At 36.9% G+C, this 25384-nt stretch overlaps 1 protein-coding gene across 3 annotated transcripts in view; it reads right to left on the bottom strand.

Moving 5' to 3' along the window:
* PREX2 (phosphatidylinositol-3,4,5-trisphosphate dependent Rac exchange factor 2) overlaps positions 1-25384 on the bottom strand; it is a 172921-nt gene that overhangs the window by 95786 nt on the left and 51751 nt on the right. For all 3 annotated transcript variants that reach the window (XM_057426105.1, XM_057426103.1, XM_057426104.1), the window contains 7 exons: positions 25125-25226; positions 23181-23342; positions 15978-16111; positions 14545-14648; positions 6955-7104; positions 4072-4216; positions 2502-2602 (listed from right to left, as the gene is read on the bottom strand). In XM_057426105.1, the coding sequence (XP_057282088.1) occupies positions 2502-2602; positions 4072-4216; positions 6955-7104; positions 14545-14648; positions 15978-16111; positions 23181-23342; positions 25125-25226 (898 nt within the window). The remainder of the gene's footprint in view (positions 1-2501; positions 2603-4071; positions 4217-6954; positions 7105-14544; positions 14649-15977; positions 16112-23180; positions 23343-25124; positions 25227-25384) is intronic.

The following is a 25384-nucleotide window of genomic DNA, read 5'->3' as shown; positions in this document are numbered from 1 at the left end:
ACTTTGTATAGTAAGGTGCCTTCTGTCTGCACTGTTTTTCATGCCCCTTCAACCTCTTCAGTATCTCCACACATCATCTGATGCATAAACATAAAAACTGGACTTCAGTGGTTTCACCAGTGTCATGTGCCAGAGCAAAGTAACTTCTCTACCTGTATTTGATGTATCTACTAATAGTAAAGCCCATGACACTATTCCGATTGCCTTGAACTGATGGTTCACACTAATGTGGTTATTCAAAATAACCCCTAAGATCTTTTACATGTCATTGATTATCGGTAAATCAGATATGGACTACAGAATTTTCACATGTAATGCCTACTATGAGTATCCAACTGAATTTTAATGGATTACAACCATTTTGACTTGGGGGGGGGGGGGGGGGGGGGGGTGGAGAGAAGGCATCTTCTAGTCCTGTAATTAAAAAAAAAAAAATTTAAAAAATCATACTGTTGAAGAAAAAAACATATTCTACTATATCAACACACAGTACGAGTGTTTTAAACCAGCAACTACATAAAATAGAAAAAACACCACCAGGACGGTATTGCATAAGGCCAAATTGCTCATCACCATTACAGAGACCTGCTGAGAGGGTACCAGGACTACAAAGCACCTTTTCTTTCTTACATGCCAATGACAAGCAGAGCAGGCCATGTCCTCAGAGGAACACAAGCATCGCTGTCTTTGCAGCGCCTACTTACATAGAGTGCACCAGAAACTAAGGGAACAGGTCCACAGAGCTGACACATCCTGAATTTCAAACACTTAAAGCTGATAAAAGGCTGCATTACCATTAAAATAAGGAACCCCAGGTTGTTCTGCATGTCATTCCCAACAATATACCTATATTTTGTGTTGGGATAGATATTTATATGTCACAGACTAAGAAAAGGGAACTAATCCAGGTGTAAACCTTTTTTTTTCTTTTTCAGGCCAAGGTAGTTTTGACTCAGATCAGTACACCAGTCCAAGAACCTGCATAACTACATAAATACTTATTCATTTTAAAACTATCTGATACTCAGATTATCTTTGTAACTACTAAGCTCCTTACTGCCTTGAGAGGAAGCTTCTATCTAATAATCAGTGGCAAGTGACTGGACAAAATATCTCAGCCTGATGGCTGATAGAAGTAATTTCAGATATTAGAGAATACCACCACATGGATTTAAAATAGCAACAGATAAACGGATTTTTCCCATTCGCAAAACTGGTGGAGAAGAGAAATACAAAACAAAAATGAAAATAAAAAAACGAATTTTGTACTTGCAAGAGTTCGCACACCAGGAACTAAAACAATGCCCGTACCACATGGTTCTGTCCTTACTAAAATGAAGCCGCACAGTGAAAATAATGCCCAGCAGAGTGAATATGTGAAGTTTAACAAAGCCCTCTGTAACATTTGCAATGTAAATAACAGCCAAACTTTCTTTCTCCCTTGCTCCCTCTGTGAAAACAGATGGTTCATTCAACTTTATTTTAGGAATTCTGTTTTCACTGAACCACAGCTGGATCCACTATTCAGAGTGGCACGTCTGGCTCACATTTCTATGCTCTAATATAATTACCCTTTTATCTCATGAAATTACACAATATTCATTTAACTCTCTATTGTGAAAGTCTATGGGTGTATTTGGGATATAAATTATAAGATCATGAGAAGAATCTCTGGCAACAGAATCATTCAATTGAAAACTATTCTCTGTGTACAGTAAACATAATAGCATCTGACATTTGAATGATGGTGGAGGAAAATCATGTAGACTGACATTAAAGGATGAAAGACTACATGACTACTGATGTATAACCTTAATGTTTTTCCTCCTACTCTGTGAGTGTTTAAAATGCATACAGCTAAGTGGCACTCTGTTACTCCTGCTTTCTTTTCAGTCAAGGTCACTGAAAATATCATGGCAAAGAACTTAAAAATTAATTGCTGGCTGAAGCATAGAAGACTTAAAATGCAATTCAGCATAAAAGTATCAATTCTAGTAACTGCACAATGTAGTGAAAATAAGGAAGGCCTTAACACTCAAAAGACTAAACTGTTGGGTCCAGGTTGGATTCCACCAGCTCCTCTTGTAATACCTAACACATAAGCAGGCATATTTATCAATAGCCAACTGTGACTCACTCTCTTCTCTAATTCTTAGTTCAACATGTATCCCCAGAAAGCCTGGCCTTAATAAAAGGTTTAAATCCTTACAAGCAGTTCTCTGTTCCCCAGAATTTATTTTTGCTTACAAGAGAAGAGCAACATTTCTGTGTGATGTTGTGCTCCCAAAACCATAAATGTAATCTGATTAAATTAATGGAGCCTCTCGCAGTAAATCTGCTAGGCGTGGACAATGGTTCCATGAGGTCCCTGCAAGGATATAATGCAGATTCAACAACCTGTCTTGCCTTAACAAGACCATCTTTTTTTCAAACAAAATTAAGTCCACTCTAATTACAACAATTACACTGAAAGCAAGTAAGTTAAAACCAATTATATTTACCATGATGGATAATGCCATTCTCTAACAAAGCTTGTCCAAGATGAACACCTTCTTCAGATTTGTGTATCTCTCCGATTTCCAACAACCAGGACACAAATTCACTGAAATGAAAACAGATACAAAAAAAAAAAACCAAACTTTAAGTCATACTACCAGATCTACTACATTTCCCACTCAATTACTAGTGTTTCTTACTATATTAGGAAGTGACGCTTAAGCCTAATAATCTTCAGAATGTCATACCACCTTTACAAACCCTCTTATTTCAACTTTTTATTATTATTTTGACATAAATACATATGGTTTCCCTTGAGATGTCTTTTTCATTCAGAAGTTTTACCTGCATGGTTTACCTTGAACGTGGTAAAGACTTTCATGTTTTCTGGGATTTCCTAAATTATCACAGCCACATTTGACCAGATGGTTAAATATAAGCCAGTCCCAGGCATAGCTACTTCTCTTGCCCAGGACAGATACGTCATGAAGTCAGAACATTATCACAGTACAACAGAATTATTATTTCCAAAGTGAGTAAAAAACATCCTGAGCACACATAAGAAATATATACTGCACTGCAGGAAATGTCTGGCTTGTACTGAATTTATAGCACATAAGTTATTTACATGTGTGTTCCAAATCTAAACAGCAGCGTAGTGAGGTAGCGCAACATGCACAGTCATGGGTTTCAACTGGTGACCCAAGGACCAGCACAAGCATACTTCCAAAGGGTCTACTTCAAATACAGCACAGAAAAGAAGCTATTTGATGGTAGGTTTAAATGTTTCATACATGACTTCTCTTTACCTGCTTCCAACAACTTGAGCGAGGGAACATGATTCAACCCTAACTCAATAATTAATCCTGGTTTCAATTCTCATCAGCTATGTGACTTCTGATGGCACATGAAAATTGCCCAAATTTCATTTCCACTTTTGAAGCCAGTGATGAGTTTCTTCACTAGAATGTGTTTGTGTAAATCAGTCATTGTACTTTATAGAAATACTTTCCAGGCTTAACTATCTTACAGTCAGATACAACAACTGATAACCCCTTCACCTACCCAACTAATTTTGTTGTCACACACATATTTTTAGGGTACCTATTGCTTTCTCTTTCTCTTGCATTTAGTCTTCTTAAGCCATAGGTATATCTCATTAGAAAGATCACCCTGATAATAGGGGTACATTTTTAAACATGTAAATTTTAGTTAGGCAGGAGAAGGACAGAAACAGTTTTGAGAGCAAGATATTTTTTTTTTTAAGTGGAATAATCTAAGTATTTTAGACAAAAATTCATTAAAACAGGTTGGGAAATATTTCTTTAAATAATCTATTTGATGCATTCTCATATTTTCAACAAGCCTTTACAGCCTTGTCTCTTTAATAAAGCTATTTTGGAACATGAGTGCACATCCATAAATTTCAGACCAATTTACATTTTGGCTAAATTCTGGGAGGCAAATAGGCCTAACAGACACTACAAATAAAGTGTGGTTTCCACAGAATCCCAAAGAAGATGTAAAATGTGAGCTTAGCTGGTAAAAAGTCATGCTATAAAATGCATATTATACCTTCCAAGAAAGCATTTGGGAAAAGTGGTCAATTTCCTCTTCCTGTCTTTGATGAGATTCCCTTGTTTACACATCATTTTGTACAGTCGTTCTCCTTGCTCAGAGATCATCACCCAAGTGTCCTGTTCCATACCCAATTTCAAACCTGCCAAAAATGCATTAAAGTTTTATGAAGTGATATTGCCATTATATTTCAGTACTTTTCCTAAAATGGAGGAGCAATACCAATATTTTACATACAAAAAAAGGTAAAGGAACTGCCTTCTGTTATTTTTGTCACAATCAAGTTTAACCATGAACATCTGATCTTCATAAAGCAAAATCATATTATATCTTTTAACTTCTCATAGCAAAGTTAAAATGTTATTATATTGACATAACCATTGATATTGTAGCAATAAATACTAATGCTGTGATTTTTCAGACTTCAGTATATGAATATTTGCAATGGAATAGTCATGTCTTCACAAATTCTAAAAAAAAGGGCCATACCATATGATAATAAACACCATACAATAATAAAAATGTTTTCACTTACACAAGACTTTTTCAAATTTCCAGTTAATAGTAGATAATTATCTGTTATAAATGTATTACTTTCATATAAGATTAATTCACCCCTTTTCCACAAAAGCATATACACAACTTCATTTCTATTTCCTTCAGATTTTTTTTCAACAACATGAAGACTATTAAGGGTTTTATTTCAGTATTTCTTATTGGGTTGGTTTTTTACCCCTGCATCTAGAGGAAATCATTATGTTTTCTGAGTAAGAGATGATCAAAACCAGGTTTTGTTGAATTGTGCATCCCACCAGCCACTCACAGAAGTTTGTGCTTCCAAGAAGCACCACAGACCTTCATATCCCATGTGCTTTCTCAATCAACAATTTTTAGTTCTGGACAAAACTATACATTTCTAGAACAACTTATGTACATGTTCTCAGTTTCTGTTCAGATTTTCGCATTTTTAAAACTGCAACTGTAGGTATTTAATCTGAGAAATAGTCTGCCACTTGTTTAATTCTGAAAATATAGATTCTATTTAGTTTGTAACAGTCTTGCAAAGGAGATGAAACACTTTTCACATGTGCAGTCACTTGGGCTTCACTGTAATTGCCTATATACACACACATGAACAGGCTCCATGTCTTACTAAGTAAACATACAATTAAAGCATCTTTATGTTCACAGTGAATGAGAAAGTGTTAGAGCTGCATTTAGATATGCATTTGAATTCTAAAAAGACAGCTGTTTGGTTCCCAAGTCATTTGGCAACTTGACTGCAATTAAGTTGATACATCCTGCTTTGCAAGAGGTGTTTTTTCCTGATATTTTGAAAAAGAACAAATCACTGTGTTGGAGGAAGTGGACAAATTTCTAAGTCGATAGAGTAACAGAGACATTCAAGAAATATTTTTTAAGATTCTGTGTTGCAAGCTGAGTCTAAGTGTGGACCAAATCCTCCCTTCTTTCTTTCATGGTTGTCTCCTTGGAGGCAAACCCACTGAGAACACCAAGAGCTGAAAATTTCCCCAAATCATCAAATGTTAAAATCCTAAGACATGGCCTGATTTTGTGATGGCTACCTCGCACTTGGCAAGGTTTACCTCAAACCTACTTCTATTACCAGCTGCTTGATAGTATAGCGTGAAATAGAATGAATACATCAACATAAAATAATCCTACTCACTCTTTCAATTTCTTACATAAAGGTATCAAGAGTGTAAGGGAGCCAAGAAACTGAGCAGGGAAGTGGGATTGGTTAAAAGCCTTTCTGTCAGTAAGACAAGGGCCTATACAGAAGCAGACAACCTCTTCTTGTTGTATTTGACACTCTCTACCACACTGCTTTTTCATTTTAAAAATTATGGGGTTTTTTTGACATCTGAGGCACATTTTTAGCTTTTCTATGAATTCCTGGTGGCATTATTAACTAGCCAGTGCTCAGACACCCTAGTTGAAACTCTGGTCCTATGGCAAATGTTCTACAAACATTCAGTATTCAAATTTAAAACACCAAAGAAAGCATTGTTAGTCTCCATTTAGAACAAAGGCACAAAGCAATGGCTACCACAACAGGCTACAAAAAAATCTATGCAGACCAGGAAAAGAAACCCAGATCTAACTACAAGGTCATATTTTCCTTCAATACCAAGGCTACAAACGTTGTTACTGATTAGGATATTTAAGCTTGCAAATGAAATTAGCTCCATGAGATGATGATGCATCATCTTTCCCTGGTTCTACTTTGTGCTGGGTTCACCTTGAATACATGTTATTCATGGTCACATTTGAGATCAAGATTGTATTTTATCCATGTATTCTTCCACCTTAATCCAGTTATTCAAAATTATAGTGGTTTTCAAATTGTAGTTTCTTACTTTCTTTTGCAAGGGAGAATACCTCACAGATGGGATTGTGAGTATATTTTGTACCACTTCATGCTGGATCATCTGCATGGAGATCCAACACAGAAAACCTTCTCATTTCAGTGATTCAAATGACCAGGCACAAAAGGCAATCAATGCATACAAATCCCATAAGGTATTTAGGATAGACAGTCACATACCACAAACCACAACAGTACACAGGCCTCAATGAAATTATGATTATTTATACTGCTTCAGGATAAACTATAAAATCATAGCTTAAATCATCTCCCAGTTTACGAAACAATGTTCACTACCAGAATACATGATTAAAGACATTATCCCCTTCCCAGTTCAAAGTTTGGTTTATTTTTTCCAAGCTGGTATCCATAAACGTTCAGCTGAACTTGACACCACAAGTTTGTGTGGCAGCTGGTTTTGCTTTATATCTCAACATAAAAATACAGCATGGCTTTCTGGTGAAGCAACACAAGGAAGTTTATTAACATACCTTTTCTTCTCTCTCGCTCTTTCAAAATAGCTTCCAGCCATTCTTGCTTCTCTTCAGGGGTTTTTGCCATGCATACAAACCATTTGTTCTTTGCTGTGTTGTGGATCTTCCAGCCATTTATAACAGTGTGGCCACTGCTGTGATAGTCAGCTGGGAATAGATACAATGGCTTAAAGAGCACCGATTATTTAAAAAGCAATAGTTGTTGCAATTACTAAGAACTTCTGTCATTACACATAAAACTCAGGAAATATAAAAGAATAAAAATTACTTTAAAGTTATCTGCTGCTTGTGAACTACATTATATCTTAAGTTGTACTTTTAACTTCTAGTAAATAATGACCTCCTTAAAATGTGACAGAATTGCCTAGCATATGGAAGAAGGTATAAACCTGACACTAAAACAGGCAGAGTCTATTAAAAGACCAGATCACAGTACTTGGAGTACTTTTGTTCATGTTAAACTGTAATAAATAATTCCTTTAAAAAGCAGCATTGTGGTTTTGCCCCTTAAATCACTCAGAGCTCCCATGCTGATTGAATGATTTAGTACTAATTTTTTTAAAAAACATTAAACATGCAGGGGAAAAATACAATTTCCTTTTGACAAGCAAGCAGATATTCTTCCTTTACTTCTGTAATATTTGAGTTTAAAATGCTATTCCGTAAGTCTTGCTCAGAAATTAGCTACAGATACTTCCTTTCCAAAACTAACACCCTTGAATATCCTTCACTAGGATTACATGCATTTTCTGGAAGAAAATTCCTGTGCATAAATGCCTCATGATAACTAATACATTTGCATAAAGTACAGATTAAAACTAGAAGTAGCAACTTCCATACCAAATATTAGGAAATCAAAGGTAAACATTTTCTCACCAGAAACTCATTAAGAGGCAACTCCTAGGGCCAGCCCTGAACAACTGTAATAATAACAGAGCTTTCTACCTTATAAATACTTTTTCATAATTCAGCCCTATTTTGTACAATGAGATGGGATTTTTCAAAAATGAAGCCCTTGCTGAAATGCTTGCTAAGATTTATCATAAATCTCAGCAGACATGCTAGTATCCTTTCAATAACTCTGCATTTTAATTAGATGGAAAGCAGCCAAGCTTTGTATACTGGGCTGGGAAACGTCAGGAACTACTAAAAATCATGAGACTGATGGCCGATTTCTAAACCGACAAAACTTTCTAGTACTCAAAGTGTGTAAGAAAGTGCAAGTAAGTCTATGATGGGAAAAAGTAAGTTACTTTTTCAGCATCATGTTTATACCACTTACCTATTTATCGTATTTCAATTCACGTAACCTATTTATAATATACTTTGCCTCTTTAAAAACACTATTTCTTGAAGACTAGCCATCACTGTCAAAAAATCAGAGTCAAAAGTCAGGGAAAAGAAAGAAGCCTCAGACAGAAGCTCTCAGTTGACATACTGCAGACCTTTGGAGATCAGAGGCAAGAGCACTGGAGGAAGGAAGGTTAATGTCCCTTTGTATTATTTAAGCATATACTTATAAACCTTGCATTATGGCATTAGCTGCACCTTTGTGTTTTTTTTTTCATTAAGGTAGAGGTTAATACAGATAAAACTACCGGGTGATATTTTTCTTGTGGTGTTTGTTACCACGCACCTGTCATTGCAACACCCATGTAAGGAAATATTATGATCTGTAATGCAGTGAACTGAACAGAATTATGGCCAAAAGAATAAAAAATAAAAAATGATGGCTCAGGCTCACATTTGGACTTAGACTCGCACAATTTACTCTGGACAGAAATTTGGTGTCAGCTTAGTAGTTTAATTCATAAAGAAATGGCTCATCCAGACATTTGAATATCCCGACATAGAGATGACATTTTAAACATGCAGCTTCCTAGGCATGTGAAATTCTGTAACTGATAGTTTGACCACATTTACCTCATGCCATTACAAAGTCACATTCCGTGAAAAAGCCCAATCACTCAGCTAAGTACTAAGACTGCCTAATGTTTACAGACGGTAATGGGTTCAGGTGGAGGAAAATGGGTAGCTATCACCCAGTTTTGCAATTGTAATCCTCTCCTGTAATGCCCAGCTCGACTCCAACCTCTGCCTTTAACTGCAATACTCCTTTTGCTCCTTGTGTTCCCTATGACTACAATCCTCCAAGACACCCATGGGCAATTTTTTACCTTAATACACCCATGCCCATTGTCTCCTGAAGAGCATTTCAGCCTCATGCTATCATCCCATATAAACTCATACCTCCTTTGGACTGGCTATTAGACAAAAACTGGTCATGCGCTGCAGATGTGCTGGTCGGCCAGCCAGAAGATGGCCAGCTGCACAGGGTATATGCACATTCTTCACATCAAAGCAATCACAGCTGTCAGTCAGGCCAAACAAATGATTTGCAAGCCTGACATAGTGGTTACAGAAGGAAGGAGAGCATGAGACTTCAAGTTACTTCATGCAAAGTCTGAACAAGCATGCTTATCAAATCATTAAGCTTCCAGCTTCCCAACAGAAGGTTATGAAAGATGACATCATCTTCTAATGATACCTAGTAATATATTAAAGCTTGTCATTTGATCTGTAATATATATAAAATATAAATTCAAGACTCAAACCTTTGAAATGCCTAAAAAGCAATTTGTCACAGCCATATACAACAGATTTTTTTTCTTCCCTTAAAAAGCCAATCAGAAATATTTGTATTGAAATCCTTACAAGTTCTTCAGACTTTAGGTTCTTAGGAGCCCCAGTGCTCAGAAATACTAAGGAAATAAATACTGTATAATATCAATTCCCTACCTCCTTTGCACAGTTTTTGATGCAATCTCTGTTTATTAACATCATGTAGTGGTTTTCTCTGTATCATGCGTGCCTCATTTCAAGACAACAGGGGACAGAACTTAGTATAAGCAACCATCAGAAATCTGGTACTTCCTAAGACCCAACTGCTTGTCTTCATAAACTAAATCACATTCATTTAATGGCTGCTGAATGCCTTTAGAAATACATTTTTCTCTCAAAATTTAGTTTAAAAAAACTGAATACAGAAAAAAAATAGCATCACAATATATCTACCTTTCAAATACTTGCAAGTGGTTGTGTAGCCACATTCTTTTAAGAAGACAATAGTCTGCTCTGATAAATAAAATGCATTCCACTTAATGCAATTAAAAAAAGGCAGAGTGCTTCATGATGCTGAAACAAAAAAGAAAGCTTACACCAACTGTGATGCTCAGCCAAGGCCTAATTTCACCAAAGAAAAATTGCTTTTCAGAAAAAACTTTGTTAATTTCTGCAGGCATGTCATTAGCATGACAATAAACCACACTGGGAATCTGTTTTCCTATTTCTATGCTTCTACTTACAAACAAGGAAGACTACATTCCTACATCTATCAACACTGAATGCAAACGCTGTCAGTAACCCTGTTCCCTGGAGCCCTGTGGTTCCTTATAACAAGTGAGAAGAGGATCCCAAAATCTACAGTAAAGAATTGTGTAACTATCATCTAAAGTGAGAAGTCTTTACTGTCTATAAAGAGACCCATGAATAATACACGAGAAAAAGTCATGCGTAGATATGAAAACATAAGCACTCTCCACTCAGAGCTTCCACTCTAGATTAAGAAATATAGAAAGTGATAGAAAAAGATGATTAAGGAGAATAAAATAATACAATACCAAAAAAGGCACATGCAAAGCTAATGCGAATGAGGCTCAGACGATCAGATTACTACCCTTGGGAATGAGACAAGACAAAAAGAACAAAGCAGAACAGTACTAGGTTACAGCTCAAATGCGGATGACTACAGGGGATGAGAAACAAGACAGCTGGGTGCAACAAATGAGAACAGTAAAGACGGAGAAAGGTTAAAGAAGGGCATCATGATCTCAGTGAAAGAAAAAGTGTCAGTGTGAGTAGAAGGAATACACTTCTTGACTACAAGGAAGGAAAAAAGGTTTTTGAAGGTTTGTTTTTTTAAAGGGAGAGAGGATGGCAAGGAAAGGCCATGGAAAAAACACAGACACTTCCATATTTCAAAGAGAACCATAGAAAGGAGGGATGAAATAGCAGTAACTACAATAATAAAAAAAAAAAAAGAATGTAGAATATTGGACAAGCTGAAACGGAAAATGAGGGGCTATGGAAAAAAAAAAACACAGGTAAGAATAAACATAGAATAATTTGAGTTGGAATGGATCTTTAAAGATCATTTAAACAGGGGGAGTCAGGTTAGATATAAGGAAGAAGTTCTTTACTGTGAGGGTGGTGAGGCACTGGAACAGGTTGCCCAAAGAAGTGGTAAATGTTCCATCCCTGGCAGTGTTCAAGCCCAGGTAGGACAAAGCCTTGGGTAACATAGTCTAGTGTGAAGCATTCCTGCCCATGGCAGGTGGGTTGAAGCTAGATGATCCTATCTATTCTATGATTCTAGTCCAACTCCTCTGCAACAAGCAGGGACATCCTCAAACACACATCAGGTTGCTCAGAGTCCCGTCCAACCTGACCTTGAATGTTTCCAGGGATGGAGCATCTACCACCTCTAATAATGTAGAAATCAAAATAAGCAAACCATTAACTAATGTCTCAGAAGTGTGGAAAGGAGGACGGATTTCAGAAATATTGCATTTATAAAAGTGACAAGATCTGATGTGGCTCAGGAAAGCAAGCAGGAAGGAAGTATGATAGCCTCCAGTACCGTTTGCAAGGCTACAGGAAATGGAGACAGTAGCAAAATTTCCTGTGGCTGAAGGAAATGTCTGGAGTGGAGAGGAAGACAACTGGTTTACAGCAAATTATATTTGAAGATTCACTGAGGAAGTAAACAAACGGACAGAAAGGAAAACGGACAGTGTGAAAGTGATCAAGAACTGGAGAGCTAGAACAAGCAAATGAAGAAAAACAAGACAAGACAGTCTTAGAAGGAAGAAGAAAGAAATATCTGCTATAGCCAACACTGAAAGCATGGATATGAAGGATAAGACAGTGAACGAGAAAAAGCTACAGCCTTTTTGGAATATTCATCATAAAGAAGACAGTGGGTATACACCACTGCGGTCACAGTAACATCAAGAGTTACAAGAGATGCTGTCTTAGAAAGTAAAAAACTTCAAATGGAAAAACTGTCTTTTATTTCTAAAACATATATAAGGAAGATGAAGCAAAATAAATTAAAGGTAGCCAAATAATACATGACATGAAAGAGCAAAACACTCAGCTCTGTTTTGCATAAACAAAGTGCTGAGATTTCATATAAATAAAGCTAACAATTTGGCAGAAAAGGAAAAAGCAGGATATAGAATATTAGATAAACTCTATTCAAGTCAGCAAGGCTTGATGAAGTTCATTATGGTATACATATAGATATGTCTAAACCACTAATTAAATTGGTGGGCCTGGCAAAGGACATACCCCAAAACAGATGTCAAGGAGGTCCTACAAAATATGTCTATCAAACAAGGAGAATGAAGTGCGATGCCATAGTGCTCTACCATTCAGCATTTTCCACTAGTTTTATCAACAGCTGAAATGATTCAGTAGTAACATTGTTCATGGAACCAAGACATGAAGCATTGAAAGAGATTTGGGGAACAAGATGTGAATTCTGAATGCTTAATAATTTGTGGAAATAGGTAGATAAAATTCAGTACAGAAAGAAAGTAATTATTCATGAGGAATAGTTTAGTCCTGTGAGGAGCAGGGAGTTGGACTTGATGGTCCTTACGGGTCCTTTCCAACTTGAGATATTCTATGATTTTAGTAGGACCTACTCTCAGACATTAACACAGTGTAAGATATATTGGGATAAGCAACAGTACTGCATAAAATGACCTGGTATTGTATTCTAAAACACGAACTGAAAATTAAAAAAAAAGAATGCTCTCAGAAAAGCCAAATAATCCTGAGACTAATAATAGATATCCCTCATGCAGCACTACAGTAATTATCCTGATCTGCTTGGCCCCAGTGAAGTTTCAGCTCTGGACACCTCAAAATACAAAAGATGCAAACAAACTGGGGAAAAAAAAAAGAAAAAAAAAAAGATAAAAAATTCAAAAAACAACCTGAAACTCCAAAGGACACAAAAAGTAATAAAAACTTAGAAAACACAACCCATGACAAAAGACTGAAAGACTTAAAAAGAAGAGATGATGGAAAAACACAACAGTCTTCCAATAAATTAATTTATTGCAATAAGAACAACAGCCAAACTACTCTCAAAGTCTATTCACTGAAACAAGAAGTGAGGAAACATTTTTGTCCTGGGTTTAGCAGTAGCAGTCAGTTTTTCTCCTTCTTAGTAGCTGGTGCAGTGCTGTGTTTTTGACTTTCAGCCTGGGAATAGAGCTGATAACACCGATGTTTTCAGTTGTTGTTCAGTAATGTTTACTCTGACCAAGGACTTCGTGAGTCTCATGCCCTGCCAGGGAGGAGGGGAGGCCAGGAGGAAGGAGAGACAGGACACCTGACCCAAGCTAGCCAAAGAGGTATTCCATACCACAGCACGCCATGCTCGGGGAGGTAACTGGGAGTTACCTGGAAGGGCACGGGCTCTCTTTTGGGGGTCGGGCTCGTTTCGGCAGGTGGCATTGTATTCGATTCTCCTCCCCATCCCTCTGAGAGCAGGGAGGTGGGGGGGGAAGGAAAGAAAGAGGGAGGAAGGGGGGGAGTGAGTGAACGAGCTGTGTGGCTGGGTTTAAACCATGACAATTTTGAAAAGAAGTCAAGATTAGTTAAAAATGAAATCTTGATTTTCAAGAAATATTGGACTTCTATTAAGCTTAGTTAAGCTGTGCCATCCTTGTCATTAATGCTCTATTTTAGAAAATTACATTTAGAAATGCTTGGCATCCACAGTAGATGTAGGGCAAAGCTAATGCTTTCTGAAATCAGAAGAAATAATATCTAACTCATAGAAATTTCCTTCAGACTGACACATTCGCAATGCAAATTTTAAAGTTTCCCTTTTTTCTTTAATTTCAGTTTTACATTAAAAAGGCCAAGGTTTCCAGGTTTTCTTTATTCATTATAAGGAAATAATAATTGTTAAGTTCAGAGGTTAAACTCAAGTTTCTAAAAAAAAAAATTACATTTGTAGGAATACTTTGGGCTTTTACATTTCTAATGTATGTCAGAAAAAGAGTCAATCGCATATACTTCCATTTTTTTAAACTCTTATGTTACAATTTCAGCATTTATAGTGCTTGAGGCTTCATTCCAACAGAGCTAACTTTTCCATGCACTTTTACAAATATATCACACACCTAGGGATTACTTCTTTAAGTGTTGGAATGCTGTTAAGTGAAGTTAAATATACTATTTCAGTTGAGCAATAAATGTCACCTTATTTTAGTACTCTGTTCATGTTAGCGTAAAACAGTCATCTATGACCGCTCAATTAATAATGCATAAAAGCAATGATGTGTCACAGAACTGGAGTTTTGATATGAGCACATAATGCTTTTAACGTGGCATCTTACTCTAAGTACAGGGAGCACCCTTCATTCTCAAAGAAATTGTGAAGCTGCATTTGATTTCAGCACCTTGAAAGACTGATCTGTAAATGAGCAACACAAATATACTCACCTGTTCCATCATCTACATTCTCTACCTCCATCACTTCTGTGTTTATTCTGCCCCGAAAAAGGTAACGGTGGCCATCTGTAGATGCTTTGCTGTTCTTCAATCGCCTGATAAAAGTGCAAATGAGCATGTCACCACTTTTTTCTATGTTTCTGCATTATGACCTGTACATGCAGCATTTAAAGACTACAGTAAGAATCTCAATACATTTATACAAGTGCTGTTGAACTGTGGAAACCACTGCTGAATGAGACACTGCTGATGCTAATGCAAAGATCCTACGAGTAATCAGCGAATTGCTGGCTGACACGAGAGTTTATCAGGAAAGTCTCACTCTACACAAGCTCTGTTCCAACACTTTGGTACCTGTATGCCACTGTCTGCCATCAAGATCTATCCTTTAACAGGCACATAAAAACAGCCAAGCCACAGCACTGATCAAAACAAATGGATATTATAGGTGCAGAGAAATACATCTGTTACCTGGATGCTACAGATAATCCAGGGCACTGTTAAAACACAGCTGGAAAAACAGGATGAAAGTTGGCTATCAAATCTGGAACTACCTTGGAAAATCTTAAGCACTCGCACTATTCTGATGGACATGGCTGTGGTGATGACAGTAGAACTTGGATTTATGAAGCAACAGTTTCAGCAACTGCAGACAGTTTCCTAAACTGGACACTGAGGTCAAAGGTGGAGTTTCCTCTGACACCATCCACAACTGTGCAGAAGCAAAGGCAAAGATAATGGTACTCAGCAGTGCTACTAGAGAGAATACTCAAAGTCTATCACATACTGGGAATCTATCAAGGATCTATCTAGTTATATGTATTCCTGGCTATTCAAAACCAGCTTCTGGACCAGAGAGACAACCTTAACAGTTTCAAGAGGGATGCCTGTATTCAAGAAAACCTCTTTTCCTGAGAAGCATAAGAGCACTGAACAGTAACTGCAGAAGCTTGTTGCTACACTGTGGAATTGTTTCTTGCAATGCAGGAAGCAGCAGCTTTCTGGCCGTTTTCCCTGATTAGAAATACAAGGCTTGAAACTCTCAAATCTGTAGAGACTTGTTTTATAACATAAGCTACAATGCTAATTTGTTTGAACTAAAAATTCATTTTGTTTACCATTCCCAGAAGAGAGTGAGTCCATCACATATAATTTGTTGCAGAAGACTGGCAAAACTGATTCTTTCTCCCCACACTTCACCATTTGGATTTTGTATTTGTATAACATTTTTTTTCCCAATGTTTGAATTAAACACACTTCTCTTTGAATGGTAAATCTCCTCTAAAAATGCTGATTTTCATATTGCAATTAACTGCAGTACACACTGTGGTGATAATAAAATATTCTGATGAAAAAGCATACAGAGGATTAGCTCTAACGTGAGAAAAATGTATTATTTCTGAAAGCATAAATTAATCATTTACCTGTGCTTTTTTTTGCAGTAAACCAAAAGGTTGTCAAAAAGAAAAAATATCCTCTCTTGGATATTTCCTGCTGAAATTTTCAATAGTAGTCCACTTCGTAGCATTTCTGTGCACGTATCTGTGATGTTGGACCCCTAAAATCAATTGGGAAAAGATTATTTTTTATTCTGTGAGAACTGAAGAACTCCACACCGATTAAGGGAAAGTTTCCTATATAAACTCACAGCCATAATGATTCTCTGGAAACACCAAGAATAAAACTCATGGCAATTTATTACGTTATAATTAAATAGTGATTTCCAATGATGCTTAACACCAGTTTTGTACTCATTTAGGACTGCCACAAACTAGAGGGTTCGTGGCTTTTTTTTGAATGGATTAAGTTTTATCACCAAGGTTTCCAAATTACATCTGGGTGGTGAGATTCCCCCCTAAAAATCAGGCCAGCGTCATACAATAATTCTTATCCTCCGTAACTTCACTATTTAGTCAGAAACATCTGAAAATGGGGCTTTACAAGACATGATCTATGCCAAGATGAGCCTGGAAGCCAAAGCCACATGGAATCTGAATATCATTAAGATATATACTTCTACACTAAGCTAAGCTAACTACTAAATCAAATACACCAAGATTTAAAACTCAGACAAAGCTAACAGTGGCACATACAACTAAGACCGCCTAGTGTAGTTCTTCCTAACATATACTGAAGACACTGGAATTTCGCTAAGCTTTATCTGTTTGGGATGAAACTTCCCATGCCTCATTTTTGATTCAAGGCAGATCATTCATTCATATTGAAAGAAGGCAGGCATTTTCATATAGGTTAATGAAAAAGAAGCAACTTTAACAAAGGATTACATTTTCTAAAAATATTCCTCTGAAAAGTCATGGTATTTCTACGCCATATAAAGAAAAATTTACCTCTCAAGGAAGCCTTCCTTGAACTCAAGAGGTGTATTTTGCAATTCTGAATATCCATGCTCCTGTGGGACAAAGTTCCTGTCCATGCACTGCATGAGTCCAGCTATGCAATCCTATTGATAATCATGCTTGCTGGCTGCATTGAGCATACACATTAAGCTCAAAGAGTTTCCTAACTTGAGGCAGTCAACAGTCAGCTTGGAAAACCTGTAAAAGCCAGGACTATCATCTACACATGTTCTGAAAGACTTATGCCTGCAATAGCTGTAGTTACTTCCTCTTTTTTATCCAACCACAGTAGCCCAAAGAAAAATAGGCTCAATTAAGAGCCAAGAAGGAATCACGGGTTCTGCTCTCAGCTCTTCATCCTATTATTCATCCTTTTTGTGTCACAGCCCTGAATACCGAGCAATAGCTCAGACTGCTCTAAGGAGAACGGAGTCTGTTTACAGAAATGATAAGAAAAACTGCAGAACCATCACACTGGAACATCATTCAGGTCTCTAAATAGAGTAGCTTCAGCATCAGTATTAACTAACCACTCTTGTTTCCATTTAGGATCAAATGAGCCAAAAATGAACATCATCTATAGCCAATACATCATACTTCCCTTCCTAGGACAGCAACAGCACCAGAAGCTGACATACTAATTTTACAGTTTTATTTGAGACCAACTGCTAAAACACCTTAAAAGCGTACTCAGTAAAAAAAATTCAGCATAAATTTCAGCTGCACTTAATGCTTGCTGACCACAACTACAGAAAAGCAGGTTTTTTCATTCCATCCATTTCATTGCTTTTGTGCATTAAGTAGAATAAACACTACCACACACTGCTTTTAAAATTAGCTGGAATATTGCTAATGATTTGCATTTTAAAAGGCTGGGTATTTTTTAAAGATTTTCAGTTTGTTTTTACAGAAAATTTCAGCTTTGCTGGAAAATTGTAATCTTTTGTAGGGAAGACAAAAAACTTCAGCTTAAGGCTTCAAAATTGTATCAGCAGTTTCAGTTTTCTACAAAAGGGTGTATTTTTTCACAGAGGGTTTTATGAAAAAAAGTTGACTCTTTTTATTTGAAGTGCTCATTTTCACTGTAGAAAAATACCTTTTCCCCACAGCCCTTGCCAGATTTGCTACTGTGCCAGCACCATGTCATAAAATACCATATTTTATACATATTTCAAACATCTGTAATTCAGGCTACTCGAATTATCAAGATTCGCCTCAATCATGATTCAAGTTCAACATTACAATACAGCAGTGTGTATTATCTGCATCACATTGCTACACTTTGCTATTGTTTTCCTCATTATTTTCCTTCTGCCAGATAATGAAAATAACATTCTAGAGGTACTTTTTTCCCTTCATAGACCTCCTGTCCAAATACTGAACAGTGTTAACTTCACTTATTCAATACTTTTTGACAAGATCACAACCCATGCTGGTGTGGCCACAGGTCAGTGATTTTTGTTATTGCTGTTTTATTTGCTGAAGTCCAAGGGTATAAGGTAAGACAATCATAAGTCACATCTGGCAGTCCTACGTAACTCTGGTAGCGCAGAAAAGTTCCCTGCCACCCTCTTGCCTATGGAAAACTGTTAGACTCAGCCTGTCCCTAGACATGGGTGGGGTGGGCATGGAGCTGACAAGGAGAAAAGAGGAAGGGCATATCATGTGAAAGCACTGCTGTCTGTACACGTCCTCTCTATCAACTCCTGAGGGATGAAAAACATGCCCGAAGAAGAATAGGGTAGAGGGCACACAAACACTGCCATATCCATCATGCAGTTCCAAGGAGGACTAACAACTATTAATGTTTTCATGAAAGATATTGCTATACCTTGAACCTCCACATGGGTTTACACCAAGCTATAGTTGATGTCCAGCCCAGTAGGATAATTCATTTATCTAACTCTGAGCTACCCCTCTCATAGTAGAAAGTTCAAGGCTACACTAACAGAGGAGAAGTCACCTCGTCCCAGAAGCACAAGGCTAAAATTGAACTACACTATCTACAAGCAATACTTTTGGAAACCAGTATTACCAAAAACATCTAACACAACCATGTTTTCATTAAATGTTTGTATTGAAACTACCACGGAAATGTCAAATATAAGCAATTTGAACCTGAAAAATAATTTGCTATTTCAAAGTTTTCATAAGCATGTACATTTTTTACTCAGTGCTTGCAAGGGAAGATCATATAGTTGCTCAACCTAAATGTAAAATCACTACTACTATGCTACAATTCATGTTTCTATGCATTTAAAGTACCTGCAATTAGAGCTGATGGAGTATTATGAGTGAAACCAGCCTTTTTGTAATACGTCAATTTGAAAATGCCTTGTATTATAGAAAGAAACCTGTTTTGATCATCTTAAAAAAAATAAAAAATCCAACAACAAAACCCCAAAACAAAACAAAAAACCCAACATATAAAAGACTCAGTTGGAAAAATCTAACCTGCAAACCAGGTTTATACTATGAATCTAGACTATATTTTCCTCCCCCTATCCTAATGAGTCACTGAAGACTGCAAGATTCCAAATACCTAGCTGTAGAGCAGTCCTCTACTGTGGACAGCATTGGGATCAAGGGCTCTAGTTTTTCAGGCTACCTGGTGTGGAAATTAAAAGCCTAAGACCTCAGATCCTTCAGGCTACTTAGGTAAAACTGGCTTCAGCTGCCATTCGGTCACCTATCATTCCACCAAGGCAAAAGCTCAGTCAAGAGGTCTGAAATGTGGGCTACCATGGCTACATCACAAAGTAAATGCATTTCAAATGCACTGGAAGGAGAGAGACTGTATGCAAGAAATCTGCAACAATATCCCCACTCATCCTTTAGCCATGAAATACCCACCTTTGACATCAAAAAATGGCCTTTATTACCTTGAAATGAAAAGCAGCATTTGTTGGTTTCATTTTGTAACAACAGCTACTTAGCTACATATTCTGGCCACATCAGTCAAACATGAAAGTCTGACCATACTGACTCAATGGCGAGCACATTAACAGTGATAAAAGTCAGAAATTACATATATTAATGTACTCTTCAGTACTTGCACATGGGCACAGGAAAGAGAAATATAATAGAGAAAAGGTCTAAAATACCTAGAATTTAAAACAGAAATCTCCATTAAAATACTACTTTATGATATAGCACAATGGAAAGGAACAGAACACCCCATGCTATTGTCACTAAGTTGGCCTGTGACTCAGACTGGGTTGTTCAGTTTCCAGCTTACAACAAATGCAACAATTTTATTTTTTAATTCCCTCACTGAAACATCCACGCAGATTTTCCTGACAGACTCCTTCAGCTGTTGAGCCATTCTCCAGCTGAGACAGCCACCTACACAAGTTCTGAATTCAGGCCAATAAATTTAACCACTTAGGAAATTAAGTGAGAAAGTCATTATACTCAAAATTTTCTTCCTTGAAACAGATGTTCCATTTTTCCATGAATCTGTATTTTTATCATAATAAACACAAGCTTCATTTTATGACACTCATGTATAGGAATTCAAGTCATGCTTTGATCAGATTCTAAAAATAGTCTTTTTTTTTTTTTTCCCCTTTCCTTCTAGTTGGGGCCAAGCAATGTGCTAAGCATTTCCTTCTGGAAGGAAATCTCCAACAAGTTTGCCTCTTTATTTTTAGGCAATGCAGAAAACCAGATGTTTATTTAATCAAATCCACTCTCATACATTGCATTCAGAGATTTTCTTGCAGTTGTTGTTGGGAATCATTCAGAAAAGCTCTAAAACATGCTCTTATACATGATTTTTACCATTTCAAGGACTAACCATACAGTATGTTTGAGAAAGGATGCGCATATTAAGATCAGGGCAGCCCTGTGGTTGCCATGTGGTAACATCAAACCTGATCAGCTAAACCACATTAAACACAACATAACTGTACTGAATAAATTCTATTTTAAGACAATGGCACTTTTCCAGGGATCAAGCAGAAGCGAAATCCTAAGATTAAATTTGGGGAAGAAAATAGGAAAAAACAAACAAACAAGGTCAGAAGGAAATTACTGTATTACAGTTCACAGAATACGTTCTGAATACAGAGCATAAATCTATGTTTCATACACTTCTGTCTATATTGTTACCCTTCCTTATTGTTACTTTTGCTCATTAATATATTTCCAACAGCAAACATATTTATTACTCCGTGTTTTATTAAGAATTCAGAAAAAAATGAATGCAGAAAAGTGCATTCCCTTTATGGAAATGTGAGAACGATATGTTCGTAACCGACTTATGAGACTAATAACACATTGAGATAGTAATGCTGTAACTTTATATTTGAGTGTGTTCATCAATATGAATTTGAGAAATATCTGTAAGACTCAGGCACTGAAAGCAAGTAGAAGAATCTTAATCAGTACGGCACAACAGAAAACTTACTTGAAAGTTGAAAATAATAGTAGAGTCAGTTATAGACAGTATTATTTTAAAATTTCCTTGCCATATAAAATTTAGTAATGTAAATGCCCGCTATTGCTTCTATCATTAAGTTATTGTACAAACATGTCTAACAAATGTTAAAGTTCACATACACTAATCTTTCCAAGTTAACTGTTGATGACAGCAAGTTCAAGCTAACAACAAAAAAGGAACTTACTTTCACCTAGTCTAAATAAGCAGCTGTTAAGGTATTTGGTTCTTTTGGAAAGTGTTAGGTCAACAAGACCTCCTCTCAATTACAGTGTTTAGAGTTTTACTTTATTTAAGTAGTCCTGTGTATTACGTTCAAAACTGACTTATTAAAAAATTACTTACATTGCTTGCTTTGCATTTCTTACATATGAACTTCACTCCCACCTCAGTGTGGGCAGCTAAGATGTTTCAATACAAAACACCTAAGGCAAATCAAATATATACAAATAGGACTTGTTGGTGTCGGTTGATGAGAAAATGAACATGAGCTGGCTTCAGTGTGCACTCGCAACCCAGAAAGCCAACCATATCCTGGGCTCCATCAAAAGGAGCGTGACCAGCAGGTCGAAGGAGGTGATCCTGCCCCTCTACTCTGCTCTTGTGAGACCTCACTTGGAGTATTGTGTGCAGTTCTGGTGTCCTCAACATAAAAGGGACATGGAACTGTTGGAACAAGTCCAGAGGAGGGCCACGAGGATGATCAGGGCACTGGAGCACCTCCCGTATGAAGACGGGCTGAGAAAGTTGGGGCTGTTCAGCCTGGAGAAGAGAAGGCTGCGTGGAGACCTCATAGCAGCCTTCCAGTACCTAAAGGGGGCCTATAGGAATGCTGGGGAGGGACTCTTCATTAGGGACTGTAGTGGCAGGACAAGGGGTAATGGATTAAAACTTAAAACAGCAGAAGCTTAGATTGGATATAAGGAAGAAATTCTGTCCTGTTAGGGTGGTGAGGCACTGGAATGGGCTGCCCAAGGAAGCTGTGAAGGCTCCATCCCTGGAGGTGTTCAAGGCCAAGCTGGACAGAGCCTTGGGTGACATAGTTTAGTATGAGTTGTCGCTCCCATGGCACGTGGGTTGGAACTAGATGATCTTAAGGTCCTTTCCAAACCGAAACATTATATGATTCCATTATATGGTCCACATTTATCTTTCTGTATAAACTAATAATAGTGCTCAAAATAATACAACAGGAAGATTCTGGTGCTACAACTACTTGATCTTGAAGTTGCCTAAGGGAAATGGTGGCTCTTCTGGATACTACTGAAAACACTAACTCAGAAATAGACCTATGGTTTCTTCACAGAACTAAAGCATTAAATTTCTTCCATTTGAAAACTGAAATAAATAAAACCAAAACCAAGTCTTACACACATTCTCTTGAACACATGTTAGTTTAACTTGGCCAACAGTGAAGAACTATCTACAAGCTGACAAACACGGACTTAGTGCTTAATCAAAATAAGTAGCTGTTTTTTTTTCAACCACATAAAATGCTTTAGGCAGGAATTGACAGCAGTAAAATCAAGGCAACAGTTAAATTAGGATTTATAGATGTGCATGTGTGCACATAAACATGTTAATGTAAAAGGTCAATATTCCAAGTTAAACACCAAACACTGCCTGCTGTCCTGGAAGTCTGCTATTTTGTACAGTGGTGCTCAGTCATGGACAACACTGAATTTGCAAAACAGAACCCAAATGAAAGCTGTGTTTCACAGCACTGAGGAGCTGACAGTACCTCAGGCTCACAAAACCAGTGCGACATATGTTTGTTGAAAATTTTTATTCCCTCATCAATACACAAAGCAACAAATCTACAACAGTACCTCCCATCCTTCCACATGAGACTGCCATTCTTCCAAAACCTCTAATTTCTCCATTTGTCTCTTGGCTTCATTTATGTTGGAACAGACAGCTTTCATGGCCTGGAGGGCTTCCATTAGTGCTGCATAGTCACTGTGCTTCCTTGGAGTCCGCTTCAGTAACTCCTATTTAGACATATAAAAAAAAAGAAAAGAAAAAAAGAAAAGAAAAAAGGAAACCTGTCTTTGATCTCTACATGTACATTACAGGATGCTTAAATTGAATAGCATACAAAAATGAAGAAGTAGCCAGACCTCTATGTTACGAAGTGGAAAAATAATAAACCCTCCAGCATTGTGTTCTAGTAGGACACTAAAACTCAAAGAAATAAATTACTAACAGCAAAAATAATCAGTACTTTGGAATTAGTACTTAGTTTGCCTTTCAGCTACTTTCTCACCCCAGCAATGTTTCTTCATGTTGAGCTTCGGTTTGGGATTTGATTTTTTTGGTTGTTGGTCTTTTGGGGTTTTTTTTATATGCCACAGGATGGAACTGTTCAACAATAACAATTCTGCTTAAAAATGCTGGTTTATTCATGTCAAAGTTAGCACTTGCCTCTCCTGCAACTCCGGGTAAAGCCCATCTTCCTTTAGCTTCACACTATTGTTTAATCTAGTGCAATATGCCAGAGCACTGAACAGTATCTTAGGTGATTCACCGATTTCAGGTGCTTACTGGTAATGGCAGCCACACTAAAACACAGAAGTGGAGTTGCCAGTATTCATTTGAGATTTCCCATCTCAAAATACCAACTGCCTGTTTACAGCTGGACTGACTATGGACAGCCTTCAGCACACACCCTGACTGAGATACAGGTACGAGCTCTAAGGCTGCTGCCACCACACCCTGTATTTAAATTTATTTAACATAAGTATTTCCATTTCATTGTTCCCTAGAGTAATTCATTAGTCATTTTTCCCTGTTCATCTGTAGATCCTTCATTCAAAAAAAAGAATATAATTTTAGAATAGGCCAAGGGAACTGTAAAACCACAGATATCTGGAATGAATCAAACCTCAATGCAATTATCATATTCTTTAACTTGTTTTAAAAACCTTTCTTTGAACATGTTTACTTTAAAGTTTTTATGTCAGTGCAATGAAATTCATATGGCTCATAGCTGGCATTGTTTCAGATCTAAATTCACACATGCAATGTGAAAAACACTGTTCAGTAATCAGGTTTCAGGCAGGTTCTAGAGCAAAATCTGCTCCGGTTTCTCTTTCACTGTTTGAAACAATAAACAATATTAAGCCTCCATTTGTTAAGCAAAAAATTGTTTTAAATATTTACTGTTATGACGATTGTATTACTTTGTTTCCTAACATGTAAAAAAAAAAAAAACGGTAACTCAGTTTTTCATATCTAATGATTATCAGCACATTTAACATTTTTAAGTTTTAAATTGTAACAATAATAAAAGAATAAACATAGAAATGTGCATAGAATCACCTACACCATTACTCTAGAGCTTTCTTACAAATAATTTTCATAAATATTTTTCAGTTACAGTTTGCTGACGGTAAATTAGACCCATCAAAGCATGTCACTAACAACTCTGCTAGCCCAAGCATTTTAGACAAGACCATGGTCAAACCCAGCTGAAATCAGTCTCATTACACTCCCTTTAAATGGCTCACTTCTATTCCAACAATTGAGAGGCAACTTTACAATCACATGCAGAAGGAAGCTAATCACCCTGACCCAGCCAAACTCCTCAGTTCTTTTTAATACTGATGTCAGAAAACCTGCCACTAGCTTTAATGAGAGCATGTCTGGGTCCAATATCTAATAAAGAGATTATTCACTGTGTAGAGAGATTGTTCCTGCTGTTCGGAAATATGTTTAGCAACCAGTTTTATACAGAAAGTTTAAGGTCCTAGATAAAAAAAAACTTGAAATACCTTCAAAAGAAGGGGATACTTGCATATTCTCTGTATTGGTGTTACCAGATATCCCTCCAACGGTACATCTGTGTTCTTGCGTCCTCCAAGAAGCATGCAATTCTAGAGTGAGAACAGTTTCATAAATTACTAAAAAATACAAGAAAATGATGAGAAATAAAGACAAGGGCATATGTACACAGCAATATTGGCTAAGCTGTAAGTAATAAGGGAGTTATGCAAGACTGACAAAAGAACAGGCTTGAACACATGCGCAGGCA

The sequence above is a fragment of the Pezoporus wallicus genome, unplaced genomic scaffold, assembly GCF_028554395.1.
Source record: "Pezoporus wallicus isolate ANWC-B61680 ecotype Strahan unplaced genomic scaffold, APGP_CSIRO_Pwel_v1 contig_4131, whole genome shotgun sequence".
NCBI classification, from domain to species: Eukaryota; Metazoa; Chordata; class Aves; order Psittaciformes; family Psittacidae; genus Pezoporus; species Pezoporus wallicus.
This window is presented reverse-complemented; position numbering and strand designations above follow the sequence as displayed.